General features: G+C 43.7%; 1 protein-coding gene across 6 annotated transcripts in view; it reads right to left on the bottom strand.

The window, feature by feature from the left end:
• Positions 1 to 17,121, bottom strand: part of HS6ST2 (heparan sulfate 6-O-sulfotransferase 2) — a 309,515-nt gene extending 292,394 nt beyond the window's left edge. For 4 of the 6 annotated variants that reach the window (XM_017509785.2, XM_037731811.1, XM_037731810.1 and 1 more), the window contains exons 1-2: positions 16,383 to 17,121; positions 15,038 to 15,556 (exon numbers count right to left, since the gene is read on the bottom strand). In XM_017509785.2, coding sequence (XP_017365274.1) covers positions 15,038 to 15,556; positions 16,383 to 16,810 — 947 coding nt within the window. In that variant the 5' untranslated portion in view covers positions 16,811 to 17,121. Of the gene's footprint in view, positions 1 to 15,037; positions 15,557 to 15,675; positions 15,747 to 16,081; positions 16,180 to 16,382 lie in introns of those variants that run through there. The other 2 variants (XM_037731813.1, XM_037731812.1) reach the window with 2 other exon arrangements.
• Positions 17,122 to 21,959: the final 4,838 nt, after the last annotated feature.

Genomic DNA, 21,959 nt, shown 5'->3' with positions numbered 1-21,959 from the left:
AAAAACCTTGAACTAACATATTTAATGGTGAATGGGCAGAGAGCAGTGGCTCACACTTGTTATCCCAACACTTTGGGAGACTGAGGCAGGAAAATCACTTGAGCCCAGGAGTCTAAGACCAGCCTGGGCAACATAGCAAGACTCCACCTCTATACAGAATTTAAAAATTAGGCATAATGATCCTTGCCTGTAGTCCTACCTACTTGGAAGGCTGAGGTGGGAGGTTCCCTCAAGCTCCAGGAGATTGAGGCTGCAGTGAGCTGTGATCATGCCACTGCATCCCAACCTGAATGACAGTGAGACCTTGTCTCAAAAAAAAATAAAAATAGTGAAAGACTGAATGCTTTCCCCTGAGATCAAAAGCAAGATAAAAAGTTAATAATAACCACTTCTATTTCACATTTTACTGGAGAATCTAGCCAAGAAAATTAGGCAAGAAACAGAAATAAAATTCGTCCACATGGGATAGTAAGAAATAAAAGTATCTATTCACAGATAACATGAGCATGTTGTATTCGTCCATTTGTGTTGCTATAAAGGAATGTCTGAGACTGGGTAACATAAAAAAGAAGTTTATTTGGCTTATAGTTCAGCAGGCTGTACAGAAAGCATACTGCTGGCTTCTGCTTCTGGTGTGGGTCCCAGGAAGCTTATAATCATGGTGGAAGGTGAAGGGGAGCCAGTGTATCACATGTCAAGAGAAGGAGCAAGAGAGATAGGTGGAGCTGCCAGGCTCTTTTAAGCAAACAGATCTCATGTGACCTCATTACCACAGGGAGGGCACTGAGCCATTCATGAGAGATCTGCCCCCATAAGCCAAACACCTCCCACCAGGCCCTACCTCCAACACGGGGGATTACATTTCAACATGAGATTGTGGGGAACACACATCCAAATTATGTCATTTGTATATAGAAAAACTTGAGAGTTACTCTGAAAAACTATTAGAAATTAAAAATGAATTCAGCAAGGCTGCAGCATACAAGATCAATATTTTAAAATTAATTGGCCAGGTATGGTGGATCATGCCTGTAATCTCAGCACTTTGGGAGGCCAAGGCAGGCAGATCACTTGAGGTCAGGAGTTCAAGACCAGACTGGTCAACACGATGAAAACCCGTTTCTAGAAAAAGTGCAAAAATTAGCTGGGCATGGTGGCATGAGCCTGTAATACCAGCTACTTATGAGGCTGATGCAGGAGAGTTGCTTGAATGCAGGAGGCGGAGGTTGCAGTGAGCTGAGATTGTGCCATTACACTCCAGCCTTGTTGACAGAGATTCCATTGCAAAAACAACAACGACAACAAAAACACTATATTTTTATATAGTAGCAATGAACAATCCAAAAATTAAAAAAAATTCAATTTACAATAATGTCAAAAAAAGTAAAATACTTATAAATAAATTTAACAAAAGAAGTTAAAAACTTGCAATCTAAAGACTTCAAATCAGCACTGAAAGAATTTAAAGAAGACCTAAACAAATGGAAAAATAGCCCATGTTTATGAATTGAAAAACAATATTGTCCATATGGCAGTGCTCCCCCAAACATATTTAACACAATCCCTTTAAAAAATCCCAGCTGGCTTCTATATTGATAAGCTGATCCTAAAATTCACAATGAAATCCAAGGTGCCAAGAATAATCAAAACAATCTAGGGAAAGAAAAATAAATAAATAAAAGATTCATACTTCCTGCTTTCAAAACTAGCTACAAAGCAACAGCAGTCAAGGCTGTGTGTCACTTGTTTAAAGATAGCTTTATAGACAAGTAAAATAGAATCCAGAAATAAACCCAAAGATTTATGATCAATTGATTTTGTATAACTGCACCAAGGAAATTGAATAAAGAAAAACACACTTCAACAAAGGACTCTGGGACAACCTTTACCTACATAAAAAAGAATAAAGTTATAGCCATCTTATGGGTGAGTCTCATTTTTCACAATATGCACAAAAATTCACTTGAAATAGGTCATTGACCTTATTGTAAAAGGTAAAACTATAAAACTCTCAAAAGGAGATATAGGAGTAAATTTTTGTGGTCATTAGGCAAAGCATTCAGAAGAAACAAAAGAACAAAATTAAATTAGACTCCATCAAAATTTAAAACTTTCCTGCTTCAATGGATATCTCAAGAAAGCAAAGCAATAACCACTGAATGAGAGTAAAATGTTTGCAAAGCATGTATCTTATAAGAGACTTGTACCTGGAATATGTAAAAAACAATTAATACTAAAAAAGAAATAGCACAATTAACCAAGTCAACCCGTATAGACATTTCTCGAAAGAATACAATTAAATGGGCAATAAGCACATGAAAAGATGTTTAACATAATTAGCCATCAGAAAAATGCAAATCAATACCACAATGAGATACAACTTCACATTCCTAAGATGGCTGTAATGAAAATGGCTGATACCACATGTCTCCATCTTGGCAGGTTTACTGCATACAAGAGTCCCCTCTGTTAACCAGAAAGAACTGCATCCTGGAGTCAGACCCCAGCAAACCAGAAGAGCTGGATTTCTTGGTCACAGGCTTGTTTGCAGTCAGCATAGAAATCTGACCTCTGTGACATTCTCTAGAGAAGGCATTCCCAGCCAAAGGTTACAACCTGAAACCCCGAACCCAGTCCTTGGACACTGGAGTCATAATCTTCCTACAATGAATAATAGTTACATCACCATGATTTAAAGCAAAACAAAGATGACATTCAAAGGGGAGTATCACAATCCTGCCCATTCCAGTCCAATCCGAATTTTTAAAACAGGAGAGTTCATTAATGCAACTGCTAACTTCCATGCATATGAATACTGTACGTAGCCTTGCATTTAGCATTCAGCTGAACTCTGTAAAATTATGAGCCACTTTCCCATAATGGCATTAGGCAAAGTGGCTGCAACACACTTGAGAAAAGCTGAGCTAATCTGGCTGCACTGAACAGTCCAGCTGATCCTGATACCTTTAGTTCTTCCCATATCAAAAGCATACCCCTTCCTATAAATGAGGCAGCCAAAAAGTGTGCGTTCAGTCTCGTCCTAATGGATCTCATGACATTTAGGCCTATGAACCCCTCACTAATAATTTTTCAAGATCACTGGATTAAATACAAGTCTCAGTCAAAGCTGAGTGTATGCAAATTCTGGCACTTTAAATGGGTTCTCTCCTTAAGTGCATAAACCAGAAAGCATGGGAACAATTGGATTAACAGAGCAAGTGTTTTTTTTAACCCCCTCTAACTGGCATTAAGTCACCAATGGTTGTCAAACATACAGCAGTTGCTTAATTATTTTGTGTGTGCATGTGTATATCTTTATAACTTCATAAACATATAAATGAGAGGGAGATGCAGATTTAATGTACACCCATATGGCGATAAATACAAAAGCTTCCAGAAGATTGTAGAATGCTATACTAATGCTGAAATGATCTTTTTCTTTTTTTTTAATTTGCTCAAGTCACACACACTCCTGAGGGAGGCAGATGCAAAGCATAGATCCTTACCTAAAAGCAGAAATATTAACAGATCACTTTGTACAACAATGTAATTTTTAAAAAATACCTTACTTCAGCTTCATATTCTCATATAATTATCTTTCATAAATCTTATAGTGTGTTTATACATAAAATCATTTTTACATGTTCGTGAAGGTTTTTATTGAAGTAATTTTTCATAAATAGCCTACTACGCATCATTCATACCAATATGCTTCATTTAAACATTGTTTTAATGAGTTAGAGCTAGCCTATTATACTATTAGAACATACTGTACCACTTTCAGCAAAAACAAATCACAAAAATAAGTGTTTGTGCCTCTAGAGTACCTGGCAATGAGCTGAAATAGTTCGTCAACCTTCAAGCTGTTTTGTCAGTTAATCTTACACTTAGCAAAGTCTCAGCCATGAGGCAGCTGAACTGGCCATCAGCCCAATGTCACACTGACCTCTGGTTGTCTTTTTATGGTTCTTCCATACCTTCAACCTAATTTCTTTGCCTCCCACATTAATAATGCCTGCCAGACTGGTAGTCCCATGCTAATTTGCATTCTCTTTAATGGCACTTTTTTAATGGCCTCCAGCTTTGCATAATGGTACTTTTCTAAAGCTGCCTCTTCCAAAAGGAAGAGAATGGTCACTCCTATGGGAATGTGCTACTTTTAGTTATTTCAGCAACAAAATGAATTCTTATTATCTTCACGACGAGCCCCTAAAATAACAGTAGGCTTCAGGATTCATTTGTTCTGGGACTCCTCCCTTGGTTTTTGAAAGAAAGTATCTTTATTTCACTTGCTCCTCTGTTCCCAGATTACAAGAGATGCCCTGGCTTAACTCGTTTATACTACCCTCCAAAGGCTGTGTCTACACAGACCAAATTCAGCAAAAAGCAATGGTCATTTATGGAAACAGGCCACAATTGGTCAAAGCAATGCAACTAACTGCTAATGAGACAAATGCCAACATTCTAAAAGGAGCAAGATTCTTTGGCCTCACACAAATTTTGTAAAGCGTATGTACCATACAGGTAGTCTACAAGGAAGTAGAAATTAAAATACAGTTAAGGTCCTCATTTTTCTTATTTGAAAAGAGAAAACCTGAATCTTTCCTCTAGCATAAGTCTTTTTTTATTTCCCCTAAAACTTCATACTTCTGTGTAAATCTTCAGTGTAAAAAAACAGTCGAAATAACTTGCACATCTAAATCTTTAACAGGGGAAAATAGAGCTGCAGAGTTCACCTTGAAAGAGTGACTCTTATTAAATTTTTAAAAGTTGCTTTTTAAAAACCAGTGAATACGTTGGATCTTGATAGCTCCAGATAATTACTTCAGGTCTCCATTCCACTTAGCTTGTATATACATAGCCACAGAAAAGAAAAAGGTTTTTGGAGATTTGTCTAAGAATTTAGTAGACATTAAAATATACGAGACAGGCCAAATATCCCAGCTGATTTTAAATGCCAGCTCCAATACTGTCCAGCTATGAAGATTTAGCAGGTTATACATCTTGTCCAGTTCTCTGTTTTCTCATCTTTAAATGGGGTTTTAATATGTCTACCTCAGAGGGTTGTTGTAAAAATTAAATAAGACAATATATAATATGCTCCTTGCACAGGACCTGGCTCAGTAGGTGCCCCCAAATAGTAATAGATCTTCATGGAAAATCAGGTCAAGTTACCTGGGTCAAACTACCTAAGTCTTGGAGTTCTTCACTTTTGTATGTCAATTAAGAAACATTATGTGGTCAGTGAATGACTGGTAATACTTCCAACTATATCAAACTACTAATGTTCCTTCACATGCACTCGGGTATAACGCAACACCCAATGTTTAAACACTGCATGTGATCAGATAGTATGGTCTACGAGGTAATTCATTCACTGAAGTTTTTCAAGACTAACTTTAGGGCTTAGTATATGGTCTGTTTTCAAAAGTGTTCCATATGTGCTTGAGATGACTGTGTATGCTTCCAATTGTGTGCAAATGATATATATCTGTGTAGACACAGCCTTTGGAAGGTAATATAAATGAGTTCAGTCAGGGCATTTCTTGTGTGTATATACATACATATATATATATATATATATATTCAAGGTATATATATATATTCAAGGTATATATATATATGTGTGTGTGTGTATTTTAGATGTATATGTTTATATGTGTGTATTTATATCCATTATATTGAGCTTGTTAATCATGCTGTTCAGATCCTTATCCACTTTTTGCTCATTTGACCCATCAATTTCTGAAAAAAATCAGATTTTATAATTTCTCCTTTTAGCTTTGCCAACCTTTGCTTTATATGTTTCAAACTTATTGTATTTAGCATATGCATGTCTAGAACTGTCATCTGAAAATAATAAACTGAACTATTAATCATTACACAGTGATCCTGTTTATCCGTAATAACAGTTCTGCTTTAAAGTCTGTTTTATCTAATATCAGCATAGCCATATCAGCTTACTTCTGGTTATTGTTTGCATAGTGTACCTATTCCAATCCTTTTTGTGTGCTTTGTGTTCTTATGTTTTACCTTTGTCTCTTACACACAGCATATAACTGGATTTTTTATTTTCATCCATTGTGACAATATAGATCTTAACTGGTGAGTTTAGTCAACTCCTATTTATTGTAATAACAATAGTTGGCTGCCATGATCAAAGAGCCCTTTAAAAGTATTTTTGGGTTGCATGATGGAACTTGGTCACCCTAGTCAATTTCTAAATACTCTTTGCTTACATTGACTCTCCTGTAGGAAATCAGCAAAAATCCAAGGATCTTTATGAGTAAATTGAAGCTAATACTATACTGAAGATTTGTAGTTATTAGTACAGTTATGGGAGAAAGTAAATTAATGCAAGGAATGGTGTACATAGGCCTAATCCATTTGATGTAAACCAATACATTACACATTTCAATTGCTCTGTATTTGTACAGAACAGTGCATGGAAGTGATTCATTAGAACTAAACTCTTCACAAGAAATAGACCAATTCTCTCAGACTCACTAGGGCATCTCCGCTAGTAAAATTTAAAAAGCAATCAAACTGAATAAGAAGTCCTCTTTGCAGACACTTACATTGGGGAAGAACACGATTCTTGACAATTCAGAGTAAATGAAGTGCAAATTATTCTCTTATAAAATAGCTCAGAATTGAAGCTTAAATTGTGACTGAAAAAGAGCCCACAGTTTAATCAGAAAAATACATTTATTGATAATTCCCATAAGCTCCTATTTGGTACATTTGTATCATAGGATAACAAGTTCAAAACTATTGCTAAGTTATAAATATGGAATTTATGCACAATTTGCATGTATTAAATTTTATTTTGAATCTGCATGTTTGCCTATATTTGAATATTTATAATATTCCAGAAAAAGCACAGTGAAATGTGCAAGACAGATTTATTTAGTGTAATGCTCTGAAATGTGTCAGTCTTCAACACTGTTTTCAGAGGCAAAATGGCAGAAATAACAAATGGGATGCAATAAGACCAACTGAATAATCTGTGAAGTTCAATACTTAGTAAAATGAGAAAAGCTTTTTTGTCAATAAATATTTTACTAAAGTTTAGACAAATATTTATCTAAGCTTACAAGGACATTGTTTTAGATGACATATATCATTAAGTGGATTATTCATTATCCTTTCATAGAAAGGGGGTAATTCCTTCCCATCCATACATTTCTTTTTAAACTCAGTGACTAAATACTGCATTTCATGTGTCACGAAATATCATTATTAGCTTTTCAACTGTGAAGCACGTTCTTTACACTGTCAAAACAACTTGTACCTAGGGTGTAGTTTCAGTGGAGTTTCAACAATAAGATTATGCGCCTCACTATATGTACAGAGTGGTCCCTCAGATATTGAAATTGTTGGATGATGACATTTCTAATCAACTTACTTTATGGTTAACTTGGAGTGATGCTCTTTGCAGTGAAACTTCTCTAGGAGGAGGCTGCCTAGCAAAGTGAACTCTCCTTTTCTGCTAGATGAGAGCAGCACATATACACTAACTGATCTAAGCTCTCAGTTATGGATGTTTAGAACTATAACCCTTTACCAACCCCAAGATTTTAACTCTTCCTGCCAGATCATCAGCCCTGGTGTCAACTCACTAAGAAAGAAACTCATGGAGATCCAAAGTCCAGACTATCTCGGATGGCTCCAGCTGAGCAAAATAAGCCTTATATTTCCAACTATGTACCACTATTAACTTCCTGTTCCATATAATTTATAAATTAAAATTTATAACTTATAAATGAGGAAAAAACGATAGCAAGTCACTCAAATAGCTCTATACCGTACTGGTGTAAAAAGAGTTCCATGTGTTGTGTGGGAATATGATAATAGCCAGTTATCAAAAAGCAGTAGCCAATGTCTGACTTATCACCTCTGCCTGTCAGTGTGAGGGTTTATCTGTGCTGAGGCTACTCTCCTCATTAAGGGCTCCCAGGATATCAAGAGTATAATGAAATAACCAGCCAGGAACCAAAAAAGTAGACCTGTGTGTAATTTATCACAGCAGAGTAAAACATTATTTTAAAAATTGTTAATGTTTATTTTTATTAAATAAGTAATGTAAACTCATAAAGGAAATCCAAAACCTTCAGAAAAGCAGAATTAGAAAATAAATCACTAATAGATCTATTAATATGCTAGTATTTTTTCTTCCAGTCTCTGCCTTTTATGCTTAGATTTGGGAGGGCTGGGGAGATGGTTTCTCTCACTTGCTCGCTCTCTTGTTCTCTTTCTTTCTTTAACATAATTGTAGTCATACTAGGTCCATAATTATCTATCTCTTTTTCTCTTAGCATTAAATCACTAGCAATTTTCCATACTCTATCAAAGGACATTTGAATGGTTTTGTAATAATCCTTCAAGTGGATGTACTGAGACTTCTTGAACCATTCTTCTCTATATGGATGTTCAGATTGTTTCCAATTTGCTGCACTTATAATAACTCCCGTTAGTCTCCTAGTATATGTTCTCATACCATTCTGTACTTTTCTCCCATGGCACTTCATACAATTTTAAGTAATTGATAATTTGTTTCCTGTCTGTCTTTCCCACTCCCATGAAGGCAGGGACCACATCTACCTGGTTCTTCCCAGTTACTCTAGCACATCGCACAGTGATAGCAGATACTCAATAAATATTTGCTGAATGAATGAATGAATGAATGAAAGCATGTATAAAATTATGTTTTTCTGTAAAATATCAGAAAAGAAATTATGGGTCATGGAAATGAATATTTTTATATCCTGTGTTTATATTATTTCCAAAAAGATCATTCAAGTTAAATTCCCACCTACAATGTATGAGAATTTTGATCTTTGCCATGCCCTTGTCGGCACTGTCTACTAACTTTGTTTGGTGGTGATATATGTTGGGTTTTGCTTTGTTTGTTTATTTAATCAGGGTTAATTAGAGAGGCAAAAAAAGTATTCTATGTTTAAATGTGCATTTCTTTAGTATCGGTGAAATGAAACAGTTTTGCCATGTCTGCAAACTAGCTGGGGGTCCTGCATTGTAAATTGTCTGATCATGTCCTTTGTTTCTCTAATCAATTCATGAGAGTTATTTGTACAGCAATGATTTCAACTTTTTGTCTGTTGCAATTCTTGTGCATATTTTTACCAGTTTGAATCCTTTTCACTTTGCCTTTTTTTGGACAGATAACCATATATTATTCTTATGTAATCGTAACTATTGATCTTTATTCCTTTATTCAAATATCCTTTTCCTTGGCTAAGGGTTCCATATGTGAATGGCAGCTATCATTTAAATAACAATGCCAATTATGAATTCAGATTAACTGGGTTCAAAGATTCCCACATATTATGTACAACTGAGACCTAACCCGCCCCAGAGCCCAAGTTCTCACCTCCTTATAAGGCCTATCCACTAGAAATCTAGGCAACGGGAAGCAGTCATGACTCCTTAGTACCCTCCAGCCCAAACTAGATCCCCTTCTCAACCTCTCAGTTTTGGTAGCTGGTACCACCTACATTCCAGACTAGATGTCAGGGAGATAGCTTTACCTAGACTCCAGCCTTTATTTACTTGCATGGGTTTTTTGCACTCTTTCCAACCAAGAGCGTCTCATATTTACTGGGGTTCCTCATTGCCATTCCAAGCTCTCCACAGTGGAGCCTAGCCCCACCTACTTCCCTAACCATTATTTCTCCAAGCAGGAACCTTTCAGGTCTGGCCAGACCTTCCTAGGTGAGGTTGCTGGACCTCAAAAGGTCGTGAGGACTCCATGCCCATCCACAATGCCTCCTTTCTTCCTTATATAACTCTCCTACTCCCAGAGGCCTTCTCAAAAGGATGGCTCCTTTATCTAGCCTGTTCCTCATACGTTAGAAAGAAAAGGGCCCTGGAAAGCATCTCATTTAAATCTCCCATTTTATAGGTAAGACACTGAGACCAGGGGAGGGGAAAGGGCTTGTGCAAAATCTAAACTTCCTTTCCCAGTACCTGTCTACACTACACAGTCCTGCACTTCATAATCTTTATGGACTTGAGGCTAAAGATGGTGATCCTGGCTTTTTTGGTTTCATCTTGGCTCTAATCTCCCCAGCTGCTAGCGTCATGCCAGAGACATAATAGTTACTCCATCTGCTTTGCTGATTAGTCCCAAACTACAACATAACAGATGGACTTTTCTCTATTTTTTATATATTCTGGTAAATGTATGACATTTTAAAGACATTATTGATTTTCAAAGTGTTTTCAAACAAAATCCATTTTTTAATTAAATATCTAAAGTACCAAATTGTTCTGTTCTACCGTAAGCTCTGTGAGAGGAGAACAATGTCTCTTCCCTGGAATATAATGAACAGTTTCACAAAATTTTGTTTAACGAATGACAGAATAAAAGGGATGACTATTCTTTTAATGTCATTTCATACTGCCTCAGTTGATGACTGATATCCATAAAAGACAAGCTTTAGCATTTTAATTGCCACATAGCACAGATATAAAATTATTATTAAGTGATGTTAATTCTGAATAGCCTTTTGTACTACCTGAGAACTTACAGCTTTGTCAGGACTCCAACACCGTGTTTGCCATCCATGCAAAGATGCTAACTAATACTACCGACATTCTACAGATGCTATAATGGTAGATTTCTCCCCTTCTATGAAATAGGTAAGATGGTACCACAGCCCTCAAAGACAGCTGAAGAAATGTATCCTGAGCTAAGTAAAGCCGAGAGCCCAATAGCTTACAGCCTGATGAACCACATGACCAGTTCTGACTGCTGGCTATAGTGGTCCATTCTGGTTAATGCCTCAGCCTATACCACAAGCCTGTTGTGTCATCTTGCCTCACTGCAAAATCAAGGAAGAGAAAAAGAGGAAGTGTGGGCTTGTGAGGCATGATCAGGTACACACGCTCTATAGTTATAGCTCTTTTGAAATAGAGCCACCTTTTAAATACAAACAGAAAGAAAAGAAAGCTTTTCCCGCTATTTTATAAAACAAAATGACCAAAAAGACATTTTTTAGTCCTTTCCCGTCTATGATATCCTACTGGATTAGAGATAGTAATTAATTACTCTTCCAGATACCTCAGCCTGCTCCCATCCTGCTCAGCTTTGCATAGATTCACAACATGGCAATGAAAGGCTCCTCTACAATCAAGCCACAAGACCTGCCCCTGGTGAATAAAACGCCTCGGGGATGTAGGAATCTGTTCTTCTCCTAATGGGTGTGGTAACCGTGTCCCAATCACTCATCCAAATTGAAAATTTTGGAGATGCTAAAAGTCTAGGGTGCAACATGAATATGATCAGATTCTTTGACTTGTATAGCCATGGACCCTGACCTCTCAACCCCATTCTGTGCATGCTGGCCAGCATGATACCTAGTGAAGGAGAAGGGGGCTAGTGCTATTTCTTTAGGGCCAGTTCTGAATTCCCCCTACAGAACAAATGGCACAGTAGAGTGGGCTACAAACAGAGGAAATTTGGCCTGAGAAAAGCCTGCAGAATTTGGGACTTTTAACAGCTTGTAAGCAATAATGTTTGGATACACTTTCAAAAATGGCCTCAGAAATTCTAAAATGAGCGGGACCCTTCCCTTCTCTGACTGCAAACAACATACTGGCAGACAAATGAATGAAATCCAATTTCTGATTTTTTTTAAAGAAATATTATTCTTAATAAACAACCTGAGCCTTTCACCAGCCAAGCACTCTCTCGCTCTCTCACTCTCTCTCTCTCTCTCTCTCCCCTCTGTCCTCTCCAGGCAACATGATCACGGTTGTTTCTATTCAGCAGTTATATATACCACCCAAGCACTTTACCATCAGCGGAGGCAGAGAAGCACCTCAAATGTAGTTCTGGGAGCAGGATTCAGAGTCTTGGCTTGCAGCCACAATAGCCTGTGATACCCCCCCCCCCCACTAATGTGGATGAATGGCTGTGAGTCAGTAGGTGGTTCCTGTCGCAGCTGAAGACTCCTCCTGAAGCTCATGCAACCCTGCCTCAGTCAGCTCCCATCCTGCTCAGCTTTGCAGGAATTCTTAACATGGCAATGAAAGGCCCCTCTGCAATTTAGCCACAAGACCTACCCCGGTGACTAGAAAGCCTCAGGTATGTGGAAATCCATTCTTCTCGCAATAGGTGTGGTAACTCTGGCCCAATCACTCATCCAAACTCACATGTTGTAAAATGACTGACGATGATAGTGATATAGGTGATAACAACATCAGCCAACATTTATTGAGTGTTCATTCACTTTGTGGGAATGACTAAAATGAAAGACTTCACTGCATTTTTGCAAAAACCATTGTTCATCAAGGGGCAGTCAACAGAGCCAGGGTTGTGGAGTCAGACAGAACTGGAGTCAGATTCCTTCTGTGCTGCTGAAAAATTCAGTGATTCCGGGGAAGCCCTTTAGCCTTTTTGGGCTTCATTCTCCTCTGATAGATGGGGATATTTTTGTCCACTCTGACCTCTTGCTGAAAATAGCGCAAGCTTACAGAGAAATACCAGACGTAAGGGATATGAATGCTGATCACAAACTGGAAGTGCGCTCTTCACACAGGATTTGGTTGAGGGTCACATGGGATTGTGGCTGGCCTAGAACTAAGGTCCAGCTGTCTGAACTCCCAGGCCAGGAAGATGGAACTGCTGTTCTCCTCAGTTGAAAGGAGCAGAGACCACCAGCTGGCATGAAGATGCTGTTTGACCCAGGAACTCCTAAAAGTAGACTCCTCCATCTCCAGATACAAGCTTCTCACCCCCACATTTCACCACCGGTGCAGCTGCCTTTGCCTCTAAATTTTCACCTCACACAGACACATATAACACTCATATACACACACTCTCTCATTCTCACACACACATGTACACCTTGGCTCTTACATATTATCAGAACTCACAGAACTGGTCCTGCAGCCCCTAGGGATCTGTCAACATCCAGGGAAATTCTGAAACCCCTAGGCTATCCCTATTCTTCAAGGTGAATATTTCTGGAGGTGGGCAGGAATGAATGAAATAAAAAGGTGCCCTTGAAGTAGCAATGCATTTCTCTAGCAAATTTTATTTCATTTTTGCAAATACCGTAAAATCCAGTAACTGTGAATTTTTAGAACGTGGTTGTTCTTTGATTAGACTAGATGGCACTGCGGTATCACCCTTTTAATAACCAAGAAAATCCTATATCATTTCAAATAATTTTACTTCAATTTGGGACAATCCAAGAGGCTTTGAGGGGTCCTGGTTATCTTCTGGAGAATGCGAGAAGCAATCTGCCAGAAGACAGTAGCCACCAAAGAGATAATCTAGACCACATTAATAATGTGTGTTTACAGACATCACACCCTGACCGACATGTTCAAAAGGATGGGTAAAGGCACATGTGCCCTGTGAAACTCCAGACAAGGCTGTGTCTTCCATGGTGACCAAGACCTTGTTTTCACTTCTCTGCTATAGTCGTGGCTGTGGAATTCTACTTTTGCCCAAAAGAGCTTTTTAAATATTACCACCTCTCACTACACAGACAAGCTTTGTCAGTATGAGAAATTCTTTTCAATATTACCAAATTGTTTGGGAACTTCTTAAACACCGGAATATTGTTGTAACAATGATTTACACAATTCTACCGATGGTTTGAGGTCCTGGGGCTAAGGTTTTCTTGGGGGGTAAGAAAAAATCTGTTAGTACCAGAAAGAAAATACAAGTTTGTCTGATTCTGCCACAATTCCAGCATTTGAGAAAGAACACTGTAAACTGCAAGAAGAGAGCATCTGCTCCTCCAGAGTACCAAGTGCACCATGGGGCAGCGGGCACACAGGACACAGACCTGTCCTTGCCGGCCCAGAGACCCCATCCAGAGGCCTCCAGGCAATGAAACTCACCTTGTGCACCCCCTGGACTCCCTGCTTCAGCCCATATTTGTTTTAAGGAGACTTGGAAACACCAGCCCTGCTTGGACCAACTGCACCCCATAGCACTCACTTCCCCCACCCCACCACCACCCACTTTATAGTGCTCCATGACCTCCAGTAACTGGATATTGTGGCTGGAGGGAGGAAAATACTCTTGTTTCTGGCTACAGACTATTAATAAATCAGCTTTTACTGCATCAGCCCAGGCTCCCAGAAAATGGGCTGGCAGCGACCCATGTCGGGGCACGGGCGTGTGTGTGTGTGTGTGTGTGTGTGTGTGTGTGTGTTAGGCTCCTGGTGGGGCAGCAACCCAGCCCGCCCCTCGGTCCGCGGGGTGTTCCCTGGCAATCCCAAAGCGCCGCGGATGCCTCACATGCAGCCAGTAGTAAGAGGCAAGTCTGGAACCTTGAACTCTCCCGGGATATCAGAAAATAGTGACAGAGGAACACCCAGCCGCCCGGGGAGAACTGAGCTAGATGGGGGAAGGAGAGAGGTGATAAAAGTCGGGCAAGAAAAGAGAAACATAAAGGGTAAGAGAGAAACAGAAGAAAAGCGAGAGAGGAAAATGGAAAGAAGGATACAGCGAGCAAACAGGAGCAGACAAGATCTGGGGCACAAGAGAGAAAGAGGGAGAACAAGGTAAACAGACGAAGCGAGAAAAAAGGGGGAGGGAAGAATGCAGGCGCCAAAAGGAGGAAGAGAGTGCCGAAAGGAGACTTCGGAACCCGGGTGCGGAATAGAGGAAAGGAGGGAACCAGAGATGCTGCTCGGAGAGCGTGGCTCTTTAAGGCTCTCCAGTGCCGAGTCTGAGGGCGAGGCACCATCCCGGCGGCGGCCACGGGGCGCTCGTTCTGGGCCTTTCGGCCGCCTACCCCGCAAGCTCTCCCAACCACCACGCAGGCCACCCTGCCGACAGACAGACGGGACGTCAGGGGCCGGAGCGGAAAGCCTTTCTGAGGCCGCCACAGCGCCGCGAACGTGCGCTACTGGGCGCCCAGCACCTGCCTAGCCGGGACGCAAACGCCCTGGCGCCAGGGTGCGCGCTAGGTTCCCGGCTAGTGCCAGTCGCACCTCCCCACCTTCCGCCCGCCTAGACCCTGGTCCCGCTCGACCACCGGCGAGCACTCACCTGGACGGTCTCAGCCTGGAGTCGCGCTTGCCGTCCACCACAGAGGGCACACAGCTGGTGAGCTCGGTCCAGTCGGCGTGCAGCCCGCAGCTCCAGCCCGTGGAGAACCTGGAGAAGAGCCAGGTCTCCCGCTTACCCGGCCGGTGGCAAGTGCATTTCTTCTGACCCACGCGGCACTCGCACGGCTGCTCCAGCTGGATGTTGCGAACCAAGTGGCGGCCAAAAGTGGTGCCCCCGGTCTTCTGGATGTGCAAGAACACGATCAGGTCATCGCCCTTTATGTCGAAGTCTACCTTGCGCAGGAGGTCGCTGCGGGTGAAATTGTAGCGGGGCACGAACCTGGCGGAGCTCTCATCCTCCGAGCGGTACGGGTCCGGCACAGGGGAGCTGAACGCATGCAGGCGGAGGAGCTGGCATTCTGTGCCGGGGCACACGTATTGTAGGACGATCACGGCAAATAGGAAGAGCATCACCAAAGCTAGCAGCAGCTTGTTGGATTTCTCATCCATGTTCCCGACGCTGGGGGAAACCCAAGCTCGTTACGTCAATCCCGCAGCTCGGCCCGCGCTCGCCGTGCCCCCGCACCGCCCCCTCCCCCTGGCGCCGCTGCTGCGCCCCTCTCCCCCTCCCCTGCGCACCGAGTACTCCACGGCGGCGGCTGCGGCTCCCTTCCCCGCTTCCTTTCTTCCCGGCAGGCTAAGCGCTGTGGCTTCTGCGGCACACACATACCCCCACCCCGACTCCTTCCCGCCGGCCGCCTGCCCCCTCCCGCCGTCAGAGCTCGCCGGAGCTCCCCGGAGCCCCTCCGAGGCGTTTCGTCCTAGTAGGACCTCTCCCGGCCCAGTGGCCCACTCCTCAACTCACGCCCCCTGTCCGGGCCCCCGTGTGTCTCGCTCCACTCTCGGTGGCTCCCATCCCCATCCCGCTTCGCCCGCCGGACTCTCCGGGCTCTTCTGCCCCAAGCCCCTTTGGAGCGCAAGCCTCTACCCGGCTTTCTCCCCGCATGCCCCGAAGCTCTCCTTTTGCCCGCGCCCGCTTGCCCACCCGGGAGGCGGCCTCGAGGGAGCTCGGAGCCGGGCGCTCAGAGTTCCCCTGGGGGAAGGAGCCCGCCAGCAGCCCGACTTGCTAGCGAGGACGCTGCGCTGCCGGTGCCCGCGGAACAGTGGCGCCCGAGCCGCTGCGTGGCCAAATGCGCGCCGCGACCCTCCAGAGACCCCATCCCGGCCACCACTGGCCAGCTGGAACTTTGCACCCTTTTCTACCCCTCGCGGCTGCCTTCCCGCCCCGCACGGCCCCTTCTCACCCTAGTCTGGGAGCTTGAGCCCAGCTTTCATCAAGAACGTACCTGGCCAGGGGGCCGAAGATCTTGGAGAAGATCGCACCGAGCACGTGCTTCAGCGAGTGGCCCAGGGCAGCCAGGCCCCGAGTGAGCAGGGCCCGGCAGAGGGAGCCCAGGTCCCAGCGTCGCCTGAGGACGTGCATCCGCCTGCGGCGGCCCCGGGACAGCAGCGCGAAAAGCGGGGCGCACGCGGCTCCCGCCAGGGAGGAAGGCGCCTTTCGGGTCTTCTCCAGGAGTGGCCCGGAGTTGAATCCGTGAGACACACCCCTAGGAGGGCCCGCGCAGACCGAGGCAGCTACCGACCCGGGCCGGCTCGCCGCCAATTCAGCCTCTACTCTGGAATGCCGGCGGGGACAGGTGGTGCAGGCGGGCGCTCCTCGCTCCGGTTGCGGCGGCGGCTCGAACGCCCGGACTGCACTCGCAGGCAGTGCCATTCCCCCCTTCAGGCAACTCAGGGTACTAAGGATCAGGAGCGAGCTTGAATTTATATAATAATGCCTCACGCCCAAAAGCTCGAGCCACTTCAGAAGCAGAGAACCTGGGTTTTCTCTTTTCTTGAAGTACGGAGGTCACTCTGCTTAGCGCATCACTCTACTTTGGCTCGTAATTTCAACCTCTCCTAAAATAGCAAAGGCGCAAATTGGAGCTTTTCCCTCTCTCTTTGCCAATTTCCATTCTCCAGCGGAAGCGGGGGCATTTTCTGAAAAGGTAAGTCAGCATGATAAAAAGACAGCATGACCAAAAAGCGTTACAGAATGAGAATCTGACCTTTTTTAGAGCACATACTGTCTTCTTGCTGAATCCTGTGTACCAACCCTGTGCCTGCAGGAGGGCTTGACTCACAAAAGATTTGTTGAATAAATGGATATATAACTAAAAACTCCATCAGAGTGAGACCATCTAATCCAAGGTAATGTGACACATGAGGAAATTGAGGCCCAGAGAGGGGCAGGGACATGACCAAGGTCACACAGCAGAGCCCCAGTGTTTGAACCCAAGAAACCCGGCACTATCCCCCTATTTCCTGATACGAACACCACCTTCTCTAGTAAATAGGCCCAAATGTTCCTCAAGCTCCAGTGTCCAAAGGGCTCTTTTCTGCTGCAGGAGCAGAGATGCAGGGATTAACAGGGAAAGAATGGCTGTCCCTTCAGGCAAAGGACCCTGAGAACTGAGGACTCATTCTGTCCCCCATCTGATTGATGGAAGGAGCTTGACGTACATCAGGACACTGGCGTTTCCAAGATTGAGTGTGCAACTCCCTCTAGTCCCACTGCTGCAGAAGGGGCACTGGGGCCACTGAGTGGGAGGATCCGGACCAGGAGCTGAGTCCTGGGGTGGGGGCATGTCCCTCCTGGAGACAGGCTCTCCCAGTATCTCTCTCACTGAGCTCTGCTCCATCCCTTTCCTGTTCTATCTGTGCTATGAAGCAGCAAGCTTAAGAATGGTCTAGAAGTCCTGGGAAATCTGTCACTTCCTTGCTTGCCCCTCTGGAGCCTCAGTTTTCTTCTCTGTAAGATAGGACCAATTCTGTCGTCTGTTTTAACCAACTGAGTCACTGTGGGAACAAAATGTAGAAACCTTTAGGCCACTCCAAATGTGAGTCTGTGTTTACCTGTTGCTCTAAGCTCAGTGTGCAAACTAAGTCACAGGCCAAATAAGGAACAGGCCCTTCTCAGGCAATTTCTCAGCTGTGCACCCTGTCCTTACCACCCCCTAGAATTCCCAGCCCTGGCTAGACTTCCACGTGCCCCCAAACCTACTGGGAACATCGAAGGACCCTTTGTCCAGCTGGAGGCATAAGGGATGGTGGATTTTTCTGGAATCCTGAATTTCTAGCACTCCAGGCATCTCCTGTCCTGAGGCTCCAGGAACACTCAGAAAACCCAATGAACTTGCAGGAAGAAGCTAGATGCAGTAACTTACAAGGTAGACCTCAGCTTCCACAAAAGCTCCCCTGGTACCCAGACTGGTAGAAATGGACCTGCTCCCCCTGAGGGCAGCTTAGGGTGTGAGCAAGTGTAGTTGGAAGCTACAGGGGTGGCCCCGGAGCTCAGCTTGCCAGCTGCCCCTGCCTTCTGCTTGGCCACTCACTGCAGTCAACCTCTTTAGCCTGCCCAGTAGGTGGCTCTCCTGATGGTGCCGCATAAAGATTCCCTGACATTACACCACCTTTGTATGTAATGGCATTCAATGGGTCCCTAGGAAAATATTTCTGAAACAGGTGGGTGGAAGATTCTAGCCCTCAGCAGCCAAACTATGGAGTTTCTACTGTAAGAGGGATTAGTGGGATTGGAACAAAGGAAAGTGCCTTGAGTGGAGGGAAGGGGGAGGTGGTAAATGGTACAGGGTAAATGGTACGGTGGGGGGGGCGGGGGTATCAGGTTTACTCTTATGAGTTGTAAAAAGTAACGTGTCCACACACATGCACACACACTTGAGGTCCAACCTTCAGAGAAAGGGCCAGTGAGGTTGGTAGTTGCAGAGCAAAAGGGAGAAGGTGGGGCTGTAAAGTCCAGTTTCTGAGATCTAATATGTCATTAGGATTTCGCCATTTAGAAGCCCTTCCTCCACCCCTCTCATGCTGTGAGAAACAAAGAAATGAATCTCTCATACAGGAATTCAGGTATCTGGGATCCTGGAAGTACAGGAAAATGGTTTTTGTGGGGAGTAGGGAGTCCCACAAACCTCAGAAGATCCCTCCAGGGTTGAAGAGGCTTTTTGCTGAGAAGCAGGGAATTTTTCCTAAGTGTGTCCCAAGAGCCATGCTCTCCTGAGGCCAGGGCTGGGCCTTGGCTGCATGTTGAAGAGCCCTCTTGCAATCTCGGCTGGTCTCTGCTCCCAGGAGCCAGTTCCTGTCAGGCAATCAATGACAAAGACTCAGATGTTCTAGATTTTGGCCTTTTGGGGAGAGACTGGGGGTGGGAGGCAAGAAAAAAGGAAAAGAACTGGCCCAACTATCAAGTCTTTGATTTTCCATCTCCTTATTTCTAGCACCACCTGGAGTTGTTGTGTATACACATATTTTGGTTTCAGTACTTGGAAGGCAAGGAGAACTCTGTCATCTGAGCAGGGCTTCTGGTTGTTTCTATGGTGTGGCATGATTTTCACTGTTTTCCCAGAACCGTCCTTACATGGTTTCCAATGAAAAGGTTGATGATTCTGGGAGCATAAAGGTCAGCCTGGCTTGCATACTAAGCAGCACACTGACAGACATGTATTTGGTTCCTGTAATCTGAGACAACAGCGGGAGGTAGTTGCAAAAATACTGGCCTGGGAGTCCAGAGACCTGGGATCATGTCTTGACTCTGACACTAATGAGACTATATATATATATATGGTCTGAGAAAGCCACTTGCTTACTTTTGGGCTTAACTTCCCTATCTGTGAGATGGCAAGGTTGACTTTGTGATTCAAAGGACATTTTCCTGATCTGACCTTCCTTGTCACGTGTTTACCTTTACTGTCTTCCTCAAGTGCTGAAGGACTGCCAAAGAGTCAGGGCCTCAGCTTAGACTGGGTCCTTCTTGCATTCTGTGGCATTTGCATCACTGGATCCCACCAGGTCAGCAGCAGCTGCAGTTGTTCTGGGCCCATATTACAAGGGTGACAGCAGGGTACCTTGTTCAAATTAGAACAGAAATACTGGAAACTTCATATTAAAGACAGCATGACACTCTCTTTAGAAAGCATAGATGATGTTTTCCCCTGATCCTGAGCATTCTCTTCAACCTTGGCTTTCTAGCTCTCTCTCATTCTGTGAAAACGTTCATACTGTCAATAATAAGCAATTCCGTCACAAAGATAGAAGGCATGCAAACTACTGAGTTGATTGGTTTCTGTTCTTATGTGTCTCTCCAAATGGAATGAATAGCAGTACTTAATGAAAACACTGTCCTGCAATTCAGGCTTTAATATTGTAAACCGGCTGGGTGTGTTACATACATCACTCTCAATAGTCATTTATTTCCCGCCCCCCACAAAACACTGTGTTTTATTTGTCTAGCCTAACAAAACATGAGGCTCACGGTGTTAAAAAAGGAGGTGCCAGGGTGCTGTGTATGCTAAATGACTATGAGCTGGGAAGGCAGGATAAGCTCTGAAATGGGGCTCATAGTAGACCCATCCCTGTGAACAGGCAGCCTGATGATGGGCTCTCTCCTGATGGAAGGATTCCCACCATTTCAGTGAAACTCCCTTTTTTCTGAAATGGAGTCTTACTCTGTCACCCTGGCTGGAGTGCAGTGGTGTGTTCCCGGCTCACTGCAGCCTCCACTTCCTGGGTTCAAGTACCTCAACCTCCCGAGTAGTTGGGATTACAGACATGCACCACCATGCCTGGCTACTTTTTGCATGTTTTTAGTAGAGACAGGGTTTGGCCATGTTGGCCAGGCTGCTCTCGAATTTCCGTCCTCAGGTGATCCATCCACCTCAGCCTCCCAATGTGCTGGGATTAAATGCATGAGCCACCGTGCCCAGTCGAAATTCCCACATTTCTACTTTTCACTGATAAGTAATGGAAGAGTCAGTTCATGCAGGGCTTTTAAAGCTACAATAAGGCCTAGCAACCATAGGCAGCAGGCCAGACTACTCCTGGAACAGTCATCTTACTTCTTTGGGCCTCAGTTTCCACCCTTAAGAAAATATCCTGGGCTGAATATGGTGGCTCATGCCTGTAGTTCCAACACTTTGGGAGACCGAAGCAGGTGTATTTCTGGAGCCCAGAGGTTTGAGACCCACCTGGGCAGCATGGCGAAACCCCATCTCTACAAAAATACAAAAAATTAGCTAGGCCTGGTGGCAGGCACCTGTGATCCCAAGCTACTTGGAAGGGTGAGGTTGGAGGATCCGTTGAGCCTGAGAGATTGAGAGTGTAGTGAGCCATGACTGTATTACTACACTCCAGCCTGGGTGACAGAGTGAGACCCCGTCTCCAAAAAAAAAAAGAAAGAAAGAAAGAAAAGAAAAGAAAAAGGAAAAAGAATAAAAGAAAGTAGCCTGACCAGGTGCCTCCAAAAAGCTGGTTTAGGGGTATAGTAAAGAGGAATCCAATCTCAAATGAGGGTTTTTAAAGAGCAGAGAAGATAGATTTGGAGAGCACATTTCCCTGCGGGGTTTAATTAGGGCTCTGTGAGTTCACTAATAATCTCAATTTTCTCATCCACGAAAACAGGGCTGATGATGGCCACCTCAGTGGGCTGTCATGCGAGTTAACTAAAATAATTTACTGAGAACACTTAATCTAGTTCCTGGAAAAGCAGACATTCAGAAAATGCTTGTTTTTTCCCCCGCTTTTGTATTATCTTTGATTTGGTATCTTTATTATATTTCCACAATAGCAACATACATATACTTAATGACAGGCAACTGGCCATGGGCCTCTTTATGGCCTAGGCTGGCTTTGCCACATCCTATTTTTTTAATCTGCAGTCTTTTCTCACCCTCCCTCCACAAGTCTCCAGTGCTCTCCTGGCTCATGTCCGATGGAGGAAGAAAGCCTCTGATCCACTCTGTCACAATGAGGGATTGGACATATATACATGTCCCCTTCCAAGACATATCAACAAGAAAAGAGGAGATGGC

This window comes from Cebus imitator, unplaced genomic scaffold, assembly GCF_001604975.1.
Source record: "Cebus imitator isolate Cc_AM_T3 unplaced genomic scaffold, Cebus_imitator-1.0 Scaffold421, whole genome shotgun sequence".
NCBI classification, from domain to species: domain Eukaryota; kingdom Metazoa; phylum Chordata; class Mammalia; order Primates; family Cebidae; genus Cebus; species Cebus imitator.
Note: the sequence above shows the minus strand (reverse complement) of the source record. Positions and strands in the feature narration are given on the sequence as shown.